Here is a 12,439-nt window from a genome sequence, read left to right on the forward strand (position 1 = left end):
CCAGCTGGAAGAGCCCCCAGGCGACAGGTTTATCTCGAGATTATGACTTGATATACTGAACACAAAGACTGCCCTTTTAAACCCAAGTGACAAAAGCACCTGGGTTTGTGTATTTGAGATATCAATCTGAGGTGCCTGTAAAAACCCACTATGCCGAGTGGTATTAGTGGGTCAGCATGTAAATGAAAAGGAAACAGTCACACACTTTACTTATACCAATAAAGAAAACAAGAAATCCAGTAGACTTTAAAGTGTTTCATCCCCCCAGAAGGAAGACTACTTACCTGAGAGCATTTATGAGGCCTTCAACGCTGTTTGGAGGCTGATCTCTGAGAACTTTGATGCACCCTTTCATCTAAACAAGACAATACAATCACAATATACATCAGAACAAGTACACAAACCAAAAAAAACTAAAAAATGAGTAAAAGGCTTTAGTCAAGCTTTTAGAAGGATTACAGCAGTGGTCTCCAACCCTGGTTCTGGAGAAGTACTGGGTATGCTGGTTTTTGTTTTCACCTTAAAATCAGTGCCCTGTTGATTCCCAGGTAACCAGGTGAGGTGGGTTAACTGTGTAATAAACTGCTCCAATTGATTGATTAAGTGCAGAGTAACAACAAAAACCAGCAGACCCTGTAGCTCTCCAGGACCAGGGTTGGAGACCACTGGATTAGAGAAACATGAAAGGACTCACATCGATTTTAGAGGACTTTGCGAAGGCTCCAACTGGGTGTACATAGTCATAGAGAATTATGACTCCGACCATCACATTGAGACAAAAGGACACAGTCTCCTCACTGGCAAACCGGCTGCGATACTCCCTGTCCAGAGCAACAGAAACACAGTACTTCAACAATAAAATACAATAACATGAGCACCATACACTCACAACTACTGTATACGGTAAGTTGTATATTACATATAGTTAGCCAGGGTCAATTACGCATATCTTAACTATTTACACCAATGATTTATACCAATATATTAACCAATATACACTCACTGAGCACTATTAGGAACACTACTTAATCATGTGATTATCTAATCAGCCAATTGTGTGGCAGTAGTGCACTGCATAAAATCATGAAGATACGGGTCAGGAGTTTCAGAATGAGGAAGAAATCTGGGTGATTTCAACCGTGGCATGATTGTTGGTTCCAGACGGGCTGGTTTTAGTATTCCTGTAACTGCTGATCTCCTGGGATTTTCACGCACAACAGTCTCATGAGTTTGCAGAGAATGGTGCAAAAAAACCAAAAATATCCAGTGAGCAGTAGTTTGGCAAGCAAAAAACAACCTTGCTAATGAAAGAGATCTGAGGAGAACGGCCAGACTGGTCAACGCTCACAAGAAAGTGACAGTATGGCAAATAACCACACATTACAACAGTGGTATGCAGAAGAGCATACATGAACACACAATGCATATCTGAACACACATTTATAAGTAATAAATGCCTAATAAAGTGCTCACTGAGTGTATAATGTATGCAGGTAAGGTAGGGTACTCCGATAAACATTCTTTGCATCCTCCAGAACCCCAAGAATGCATTCATGTATTCAGCACAAAGCACACAGTGGTCACACATGTTCTCCTGGTAAAAACAGAAGAGATATTAATATTTCAGTATGTTTCAATATGGACAACTTACGGTGTTTCCAGCATGACTTTACACACACTGGCCATTGTGCTTAAGCAGTCTGTCGTGTTCTCAATGGGCAAGTTCTTGTTCTGTTTCAAAGTGTAAAATTGCAGGTAATGATTGGCAAGTGACAAGACAAGTGACAATTGAAATACAATTGACCCAAAACACAGAAGTACAAAAAATTATATCCACTTCATGGATTCATAAAACATCACTCAGCGATATAGACAGCAGACCAACATTTAGAAAAACAAAAGCTATTATTTTATTTTATTTTTTACAACCTCCATCTGTTGTCCATGTACATGCATCACTGCCTTTTATTTCTGAATCACACGCATCACAGTTTGAAAGTTAGTTTTCAAATGAAGAATATCACAACACTCATACGAGAAAACAAAACAAAAACGTATCAAAAATCATATCAAACATAAACAGTACTATTTTTCAGAATCATCTAGACTTTGTTTTGTACCTTTCGTATAACAAAACATAATTTAAACATCATTCCTTGACTCAATGACGATCAAGCAGAACCAAACCAAAACTGAAATGTATTAGTTCTTAAATAGAAGAGGCAATTCTGTCATGCAGAAGAAGCAATATTAAATATTAATTAAAACAAAAATAATATTATATATTTATATTTTTTAATTTTCAAGTCAAATGTCTCCCTGCGCCGTCACATAGACAAAACCCTGGAAAACAGTAAGCTCTATTAGCTGCCACGTGTTGTATGGCCTTTCCAAAACATTGAAAACATTGAAGACATTGAAGACAATTTGCCATTAAAGTGTTTTTGAAATATAAATGTACACATAAAATATAAAATGGGAAAGCAAGCTTCTTGAATAATTGAGTAATAATTCTAGCATATACAAAGCGTAATTCAAGCCATCAAATACTTACTTCAGACACAAACTTTGTTGTGGCATCACTTAATGTCTTCAACATTGGCGTTGCTTCAGCGTAGAACAGCGACATCCGATTGGCCAGCTCGTTGTTGACTTCATTTTCTCCCTCTGCCTGGAAAAAGAATGTGCAATTTGAATCAGAGTACTAATGGCAAATAATTCTGCGAATACATTGCTGCAGAAAATAGCAGTTGTAAGCATGTCATTGTGTTATGGGAACATGACTAAAAACTGTGAATAAATGAATTAGTATTATCACTGACTGCAATTATTAAGCAAATATATTTGTAATCATGACCACAGTGTGCTCGTTCTAAAATACATAGTGAAGAGTTTACAATAGGAAGATTAAAGTAATTAAATATTTACAGTATATTCCATTTCAAGTAGGAACATTTTTTTTCCATTTCAATAGACGGAAAAGAATAGCACTTCACAAAGACATTTACATAAATCCAATCTTTCTGCTGCTCCAAACAGGTAATCGCATAATAGCCATCCATTACTGAAGAACCATTGAGAATTTTAGATGGGTAGAGATAGCTTTTACAGAGACAGAAGAGGGATGGCGTACTCTCAGAGTCAATTTGACTAATGGGATACTCAAGTTTAGGGAATAAAACATCACAGCTGACTAGGATATTAGAAACAATACACTTGCCTGAAACAGAACACAAAAAGATGGCAGCAGAATTCAGTTAATTGAATTCAAAGAATGCATAACAGACAGCTTTGGAATGTATTAGGCAAACATATTTTTCTGTTTGAAATTGTTTATACTCCTTGTTTACACTCAGAGGTGATCGTGTAGATAGCAATGGGATCAACCGATTACTGACTGAACAGGAATGGAACACATATACATACTTTAGACTTACTAAGTCTTCTGCTGCTGTAGCCTATCCACTTGGAGGTATGACGTGCCTCTGATGTGTTCAGACATGCTCTTGTGCTTACCACTGTTGTACTGTGTGCTTATTTGCATTACTGTCACCTTCCTATGAGCTTTGACCAATCTGGCCCTTATCCTCTAACCTCTCTCATTAACAACCCATTTCTGCCCACAGAACTGCTGCTAACTGGATGTTTTTTGTTTTTCCCACCATTCTCTGCAAACTTAGTTTGGTGTGTGTGAAAATCCCAGGCAATCAGCAGTTTCTGAAATACTCAAACCACTCTGTCTGGCAGCAACAATCACTTCACGGTCAAAGTCACTTAGATCACATTTCTTCCCCGTTCTGACATTAGGTCTGAAAAACAGCTGACTCTCCTGACCATGTCTGCATGCTTTTATGCACTGAGTTGCTGCCACATGATTGGCTGATAAAATATTTGCATTAACAAGCTGGTGTACAGGTCTACCTAATAAAGTGACCACTGAGTGTATACAGTAAATATATACATATACATATACACACAGTCTACTACACATTCATTCCATTATAATTCAAATTATTATACTGAACACAATGCAATGTTCAGTTTCAGAGAAACTGACAACTGTATTTCAATTTCAAAACAATCATATACAGTCAGTGTAGAAGTGTTAGTATGAGTGAAACAACAAACTTGGGAACATACAGTTATTTCAAACATAGATTTGTGAAGACTGACGGGCTGAATTACAGGGGGAATACCAGGTCCATGCTCTAGTGCTCGGGTGGGGTGTTGTCTTGGGACTCTGTGGGTACGGCTGGCCTCCCATTCCTCTCAGGGGAGGAGGATACACGAATAACCCTCGGTCAGGTGTTGATCCACTCGACTCCACCCCACCGCACACGAGCGGGTGTCAATATAGACGCGCTCAGGATGAGTCCGCACTTCCCGCTTTCACGCCCCTGTTACGGGGCCTGGTTGTGCCGTGCTGGGCCTCGAATTTCTCCTTCCCCCCCTTTGTGTTACGTTTAGTGCTTGTGAAGCCGTAACAGCGGGACCGTGTTGTAGCAATTGTGTAACAGAGGTAAATAAATAAAAAGATAAAAACCCTGTGGCGTCTTCCTTTGGAAGCACTCCCCTTGTCGCAGGCAACCAGTTAGCGAGGCGCTGTGGTCATTAGATACTTTGTTCTTCAATTACCTCTCTGATTCCCTGCCAGCTTGGGGAAGGGGGGGGGGGGATCTCTCCAGCACAAAGCAAGCTAGTATCCTCTGACTGTACCATGTGCTTCAGCCTATTAAAATCCTTTTCACAAAAAAGGACACAACATTATCCCAGCAAAGGCCCCCTTTCTGTAATTGTGTAATCGGTATATAGGGAGTAGCAGGCTTACCGGGACGTTGTTGATCCGCATGCGGTTCAGGGTTCGCCTGTAGTAGCTGAAGTCATTCTGGATGGCTGGATTCGTCATCTGCCGGGAGTTAATTACACACATTACGCACATTAAGTGCATGGATCCAAACACAATGGGTAAACACAGTGCTCTACACTACGTGGTCTGAAGCCCGCTCGGACCGCAGGATGCAGCCCGCAGCTATGATGCAGCCCGCAGCTATGATGCAGCCCGCAGCTATGATGCGAACGGTGAATTGGATGAATAGCGTTACGATGCGGGGGATGGGGTATATCAAAACAAGCCAGGGAGGAGAACCAGCTGAAGGGAACACCAGGGGATCGTAAAAAAAAAAAAAGCGCACTTAAAGAAATGATTTGTGTACCGGGGAGGAGTTTATTTCGTTCTATATCTGCGAGAGCACCATAACCCTCGCCCGGTTGAGCACACTCGCTCCTCCGACAGCGAAGGAGTCAAGCGGCCCTCTTTTTTGACAGACGGATAAACAGCGCTAAAGCGAGTTAATGGCAGGGGCGGCCGCGGAAGATGGCCGTTATTCCCCGGCGCACGTGGCGGGAGACTGCAGCTGTTGGGCGGGGTCAGAGAGCGAGCGGGGAGACGGAAAGGTTTGGGAGGGCGTGGCTGGACCGGCGCGTTTAAAACGGATTCCGTAATGAGGCGGTGTCTCCCACGGGGAGCCAGCGCTCCTTTGAAGCCCCCCCCCCCCCCCCCCCCTCGCCCCTCACCCTCACCACCCCTGAGTTTTTCCTGTAGCATCACTATGCAGTCCTTTCCTTTTTCTCTCCTTCTCCCGTTTCCACCCCTTTTCTCTCTCAAGACACCGTCTCTTGATCTGAACCCGAGTAAACATGAATTGCTAGGTTACGAATATGAAGCTAAAACTGTAGATATTTGAGGACATGCAATGAGGGAATCACAGTGATTTGAAAGGAATGTAGGGCTGTTATTTGCTTCAACAGCATAAACAGCTTAGAATTCCATCACTGAACCACTGTCTAAAATAATACAAAATTGCATTCTGAAATTTACATGATTTTAAATGAGAACAGGTCAAATCAATTTATGGCTATGAGCTCAAGCAGTTATAATCAAATTAAGGTATATAAACCTTTTAAATAAAAAATGATTCAGTTTAGGAGAGAATACAGCAATACAGCAAGCAAATCAATTGTTTTAAAATATGCTCCAAAAAGGGTGATTCGTAATCACTTTGAAGGGCCTTATTTTGAAACAACTGAATTAGCCATACATAATCATAGCAAATAAGTAATTATCACTAATTATCTGCTGTAAAAAGATGATTAAATCAAACACATCAAGCATTTTTGCACATTTCTATGACTATCCTAGCAACCTCAAACAAACTAGCTTACATTTTTGTTGTTCACACTATTTCCAAAATTTTGACTGAACAAATGTTGTGAAGTCACTTAGATCACACAACAGCAGCCATAATACAATGGTCATTACACAGAAATAATTGCCTCTCATTGACCAATCATAATAGAGTCATTTTCATGAATACTTTTCATGCATCTCAAGGCATTTCTACAGTTGACGCAGAGCAGCTATTTTGCACCAGAACAAGCAGAATCTAACAAGATGAAGCGGGAATCTAGCCAATTAAACACAGAACATGATCAAAACATGGCACATGATGTAATGGACAGATTTAGACAACCAAACCTGGACTTTGGCCAGGACACCAGGGAACCCCTCTTTATGACAAGCACCACAGTGTGCCTGCACGTCCTCACTTGCTCACTCGACACCCCACCTGACCACGACTACTGTAACACTGCTAGTAGCATGTAGAAGTGATTCATACTGCCATTATGCATAGCTTCATTTCCATGGTTACCTTAAGCAATACCGAATAATAGACACGCATGTTCGAAAGGAAGCAATTTAATAAACATGAATATATAGTAGTAATATTTTTTTTTTCATCAAATGTAATTGATTATTAGTTATTTACTTAGCCAATTCCCCTTCCCAGAGCAAATTACACATCTTACAACTATTTTACATACATTGCCTGAAAAAACAGCTCACTAGCTCACTGAAGGATACATAGATAGTTCGCCACTAGGGATTTCATCCAGCAAGCTCTTACAAGCCCCACTTCTTAACCACTTTGCTGCCCAATTTTCAAATTTTCACTGGTTAATAATCTGTACATGTGGCCACCCAGCAGACCACATCATTCTTGAGTCAGGGGAGGAAAATCTTATTGCAGTTGAATACCCTTTTTATTAAATCATGAACTGCACCCTGAAGAGGTGGAATTGAGAAAACTTGTAACACTTGTAATTCTGCACCAGGCTAATTCTTATCTCTAAATTTTCTCATTTTAGACCACCCTTTTTATAAAAGTGGAATGCATGTAATGTGGTAGGTGAAACACTTTTGATTCACATGACTTAAGAGACATCAGCTTCCCTAATTTAGGAAAACAGGCTAGAAAGGTAGAATTCATTTTGCTTATAATGTCTTGAACCTTCAAATGGGACATCATTAAGCCTAGACAAAACTGCCAAGTTCAGGGAGCCGCTCACCTTGTGACACCCAATTTGTTTTGCCAACAAACCACCAAGAAACCAGACTGTTTACAAATACACGCCTTTTACTCACTCATCTAATAATGCCTGCAGCATCGCAGCGATCCCACCACAATAGGGACCGGTATGGCCGGCACCACCCGGTCAACCAGCACCAGTTAAGAGCTTGTGTCGAATCAGACAACCGATTTCACTTCTGACTGGGTTTGTAAAAAGAGCGCGTAGATGAACTAGGTCACACCGCACGGTCATCAGCGGAAGCTTTGACAAACGAGGCCGACGTGCTACCTTGTAGCCCTGACCTTCCGCCGTTTACGCTACACGGGCCCGTGAGGCGGGCCTTAATTGGAGGCCCTTCCCGAATGTCGCCTAGGGGAGGCTGGGCACGGCCAACGAGGGGTGGTCGAGGTTCGGAGGGGGGGACCTGCCAAGGAGGCTGACACTTGGGCAGCGAGATAATGATGGGCCCCGGGGTGGAGTGGTGCCAGGGAGCACTGTCTCATCACCCCCGCTAACGAGGCCTGGAGAACCAGGCCAGGGCACATTTGATCAACTCTGACACAGTCTTATTATCGCACCCCGCCATATTCGGCAGACCCTTCATCCCCATTTAAAGGAGAGTTCCAGCACTTGCCGGGGTAATGGGCTGGCACAAAGACTCCTGCCACACAAACTGAGACAGCGACTTACATGGGGGCAAGTATCATTTGTTTTAAAGTTTTCCCGTATCAGCAGTTCAGATCAAGCATCTTTTTCCAAAGGGTGTGACAACAGCCGCACTGCACCCCCGGATCTGAAAACTTTACAATCCATAACCTCCTGACTCCACTCTCTTTGCAACACCACAGTTTCAATATGGCCACATGCCCAGGAAAAATCGAGAGACTGTGAAAGATTCAAAGCATTCGAAGGAGGGATGGGGAGATGGAGGGAGAGTTGAGTAACAGGGAATCAAGACTGTGGAACCAGAACTTGGTCAAACATAATTGTTTTGGATTCAAATACTTTTCTGTGCTCGCTTGATTTTGCCTGGTACAATTGAGCTAATGAAAAGGGGACCAGAAGGCGGGTGTTTCGATTTTTATTTCATATGTTACCTTAGGCACTCATGCACCCAGGTCATGTACTATACCTTAGCCACTAGGCTACAGGTCATGCACTGTACCTTAGCCACTAGGCTACAGGCCATGCACTGTACCTTAGCCACTAGGCTACAGGTCATGCACTGTAGCTTAGCCACTAGGCTACAGGTCATGCACTGTACCTTAGCCACTAGGCTACAGGTCATGTACTGTACCTTAGCCACTAGGCTACAGGTCATGTACTGTACCTTAGCCACTAGGCTACAGGTCATGTACTGTACCTTAGCCACTTGGCTACAGGCTGCCTACATATACAGTATTTCATATTCCAATACACCATACACCAGACAAGCTCACTAAAGGGTAGAAAAGTACTTGAATCCAAAACAATTAAGTATTTCACCATGGTCAATGTGGAACACCCACAAGAGAGAAAGAGCTGAGAGAAAGAAGGGGCACTTGCCTTGAGCTCATCAAACCGCAGCGTGAAATGCAGGATCTCGGCGAACTGCTTGGCGAGAGCCTGCTCCCGCTCCAGGTGCTCCGTGGGGCTGTAGCGGGTGCTGGTGAGGGCTCCCAGGAGACTGTGCAGGGCCGCTTCTGCGGAAGGGGAGGAGACACACCCAGGTCAGAGCTGGGCCTCCTCACCCGGGGCACAACGACCCAGCCCAGCCCAGCCCAACCTCTGGAAGAGCGGTTCCCTTCAGCTGCTCAACCCAAATCCTGCCCATCCAGGCTTGTTGCATTTCATACTGCACAATACTGAGCCAACACACAATTCTGTACACCGGACCTTTTATACAAATAAACACAAAATGTATTTAGTGTACAGTACAAAATGGATTTAGTGTACAGTACACAGAAAAATACAATGCAGTCTTTGGTCAGTGACAGAAGAGAAGAGGGACAGATTGGACTACCTTAACTCAAAAAAGATATAATTCCTTTAACACAAGTTTGCCAATGTTGAGTAAGTTGGGGGCATCCTACAAATATCAGACTTTTCCTACACAGTACAGAGTCAAGTGGTACAATTTCTGTTCTTTTGACTTTGTACTCCAACACATTAGATTTGAAGTAAAACAAGGGATATGAGGTTAATGTGCAGACTGTCAATTTGATTTGAAGGTATTTATATCCATATCAGTTGATCTGTGTCAGAATTACATTCCTCTGCATACATAGTCCCCCCATTTTAGAGTACCAAATGTAGAAGTAGGCTTCCCAGCTATTTCTGATTAGTCAGGCGTATTCAATCGCCTTTTGTGTATGGAAATTGCCTTTTGTTTGGCCTATGTCTCTGACTTATTTCTCAACCTCACAACGGCAAATAATTTTCAAACAGTGGAAAATTAGAGTAAATGCATTCAAATGAAAGTATACAGTTTTCCCCTTTGTATCAAGATAACATACAGTATAGATTATTATCTGTTTTGTTTACTAAATACAGCATTTTTTACAGGGTGCCAATAATGCTGGAGCCGACTGTATGTGTCAGTGTGTGTGTGGGTGTATGTATGGGCTTGGAATTATATCGATGTACAGTTATACACTGATTTGCTACATGAGTGAGCAGGGTTCCCTAGCCCAGGGACCGTGCTAATCGAATTATGGCATACTAATACTCTGCTGGTAGCATTTCAAACTGCACTGCAACTCCGCTCCTTTACACCCAGCCATCCACACACACACACACACACACACACGCGCATGCACATGCACATGGCCACACGCACACACAGCTCTAAGCCAGCCCAGACAGCTCAGGCTAAACCCTGCAACAATGCAGTACTACCATCATTTCAGAAAACGCAGCGAAGTGACTTTTCTGGCAGGGCGAGCGCAGCAAATTGAACAGGTTTGTCACCCTGTAACGGCCGGCCATCCGACATTTTAGAGTAAGGACTGATTAAAAACTGTCCTGGAAGCACAGTTTCACCTCCCAGTCAAAACTGTCCTGGAAGCACAGTTTCACCTCCCAGTTTCACCTCCCAGTCAGGCTGCTTTTAGGCCCGAGTCGGCTAGCAGACGGCGTTCCTCCTGCGTCACACTTTTTTCCGCCCAGACGGAGAGGAAGGAGATGCAGACGCGGGGCGGGGCTGAGCAGGAGTCTGATTCGATCTTATCACCGGCGAGCAGGCTAGCGTGGCGATGTGCATGACAGTATCTGTGCTTCACTCCTGAACACTGAACACCTGAGACTCTACTGACCTTGGGAAGGCAGATGGTAAAAAGGAACAGGGGTAGGCGCAGACCAGCGTCAAATTGTTTTGTTTTCACATACTTTTGTACGCTTTACTTTTCATGTGGACTTGAGTGGAGATGAAGTCAAAATTTTTGATGAGCTTTTTGAACTGCTACACTTAGTGGAATCGACCTGAATGCATTTATTGGGGTTTTTCTTATCATTTTCAATATAGGCTATTTCTATATGCATACAGTACAGTTTATCCCATTTAGTGTACTCAATTTACTCAGTGGACCCCATACTTTATAACCATATGGTCCAATAGGCAAGATCACACTGTCAAAAAGCTTGCACCAAAATCTTATCAGAATGACTTTTTTCACTTATAATTTTATTCACAATTGTATTTTTGTTCATTTTATGTTCTGGGCTAAAAAGTAAGTTTCTTCTTCCAAACAAAGAAACACAAATATGTAGTGGTTGAATGGTTGTTCCAACACTAGAAAGGCCAGTGTTTTGTTTTTTTTACTACCTAGAGCTTTACTACCTCTTGTCCAGCATTACAGCATTGATTTCTGCACCCCACAGCAGCTTAATTACATAAAATAAAAAGTAATGGAAAGAGGACAGTACTGCATTTATTTGCAAATGCACGATGGCATCGACTCCTTTCTAGTGTTAAACAGTCGGCCCGTTGCAGATCGGAACAATTTGCACATTGATTTATTCTTAATATGTTCATGGTTGATCTATGGGCTCCATGTGCATTTTTTTCCAGTCAGTTTTCTAGTTCAGTGGACATATATAGCTTTACATTTTATGTATTAGTATTTCCCAATATTTAAAGTTTTCACACTTTAGTGTGAAGTTTTGAATTCTTGGTAATTGAATTAACAATGCTAAAAACGTTTGACAAAATGGATTTTTCTTTTAACCTCCTGCAACACTGTAGACCTCTCAGCTTGAATTAGCACATGTAGCACGACCATATTTGCTGAAAACAGAAAACCCCCAAAAAGTCTGCAGATTTTGTCTGCGCTTACCGATGAGCCCTGTTAGCCTGTTGGCACCTGGCATGTTGATGGCAGGAATTACTGCACTGGCAACCATGGCAGTGTTAAACCCTGCTTACCCTGGGGGTACACGGCCAACATTGTCATCCTACCGTTTCTGGCCAATGCTAATGGCACAGCCAGGACTGTAACCTGAGAATACAGGGCCAAGCCTGCGCTCCCATCTTCCGAATGTTGGATGTAAAATATTAGTTTGGTTTGTACAGCATTCTGAGGCTCAAATATGATTAACAATTCCAGAGAAAAGATCAATTTTCTTCTGCTTTTAAAGTCACTGCATAATAGTTGCACTGTCAGTGAACCTGTTTTTATACAAAAATGCCACAAAAGCACATTAATTATTTTCTAAATCCTACCTAATTCTGCTAAATACACAGCAGCGGCAAAGCAAATATTTCAGAAAATTTAAAAAATGTGTTTTTCTGTTGATCACAAGTCAGCTTTCTAGCTTTTATGGTACAGTGTTATTTCTCTGGGAGGACCTGTAACATCTTCATGCGGTTAAACGTCTTTATTTTTCTTATTCAGCACGCACTCTTTTTATTGAAACCCCTCACTCGTTGTTTATCCTGGTATTTAGCACGCGTATCACATACAACTGTAAGGTATCAATGTACTGCATCTGTCATTTAAACTGGCATAATTTTATCCAGCATTGCAATGCATGAGCCAAACATAACTGTCAA

The 12,439-nt window shown here is 42.2% G+C and overlaps 1 protein-coding gene across 3 annotated transcripts in view; it reads right to left on the reverse strand.

The window, feature by feature from the left end:
* Window positions 1-12,439, reverse strand: part of fam49bb (family with sequence similarity 49 member Bb) — a 77,153-nt gene that overhangs the window by 1,102 nt on the left and 63,612 nt on the right. For all 3 annotated transcript variants that reach the window (XM_061237665.1, XM_061237664.1, XM_061237666.1), the window contains 6 exons: window positions 8,956-9,092; window positions 4,829-4,906; window positions 2,555-2,671; window positions 1,652-1,731; window positions 695-821; window positions 285-355 (listed from right to left, as the gene is read on the reverse strand). In XM_061237665.1, the coding sequence (XP_061093649.1) occupies window positions 285-355; window positions 695-821; window positions 1,652-1,731; window positions 2,555-2,671; window positions 4,829-4,906; window positions 8,956-9,092 (610 nt within the window). The remainder of the gene's footprint in view (window positions 1-284; window positions 356-694; window positions 822-1,651; window positions 1,732-2,554; window positions 2,672-4,828; window positions 4,907-8,955; window positions 9,093-12,439) is intronic.

This window comes from Conger conger, chromosome 4, assembly GCF_963514075.1.
Source record: "Conger conger chromosome 4, fConCon1.1, whole genome shotgun sequence".
Taxonomy (NCBI): domain Eukaryota; kingdom Metazoa; phylum Chordata; class Actinopteri; order Anguilliformes; family Congridae; genus Conger; species Conger conger.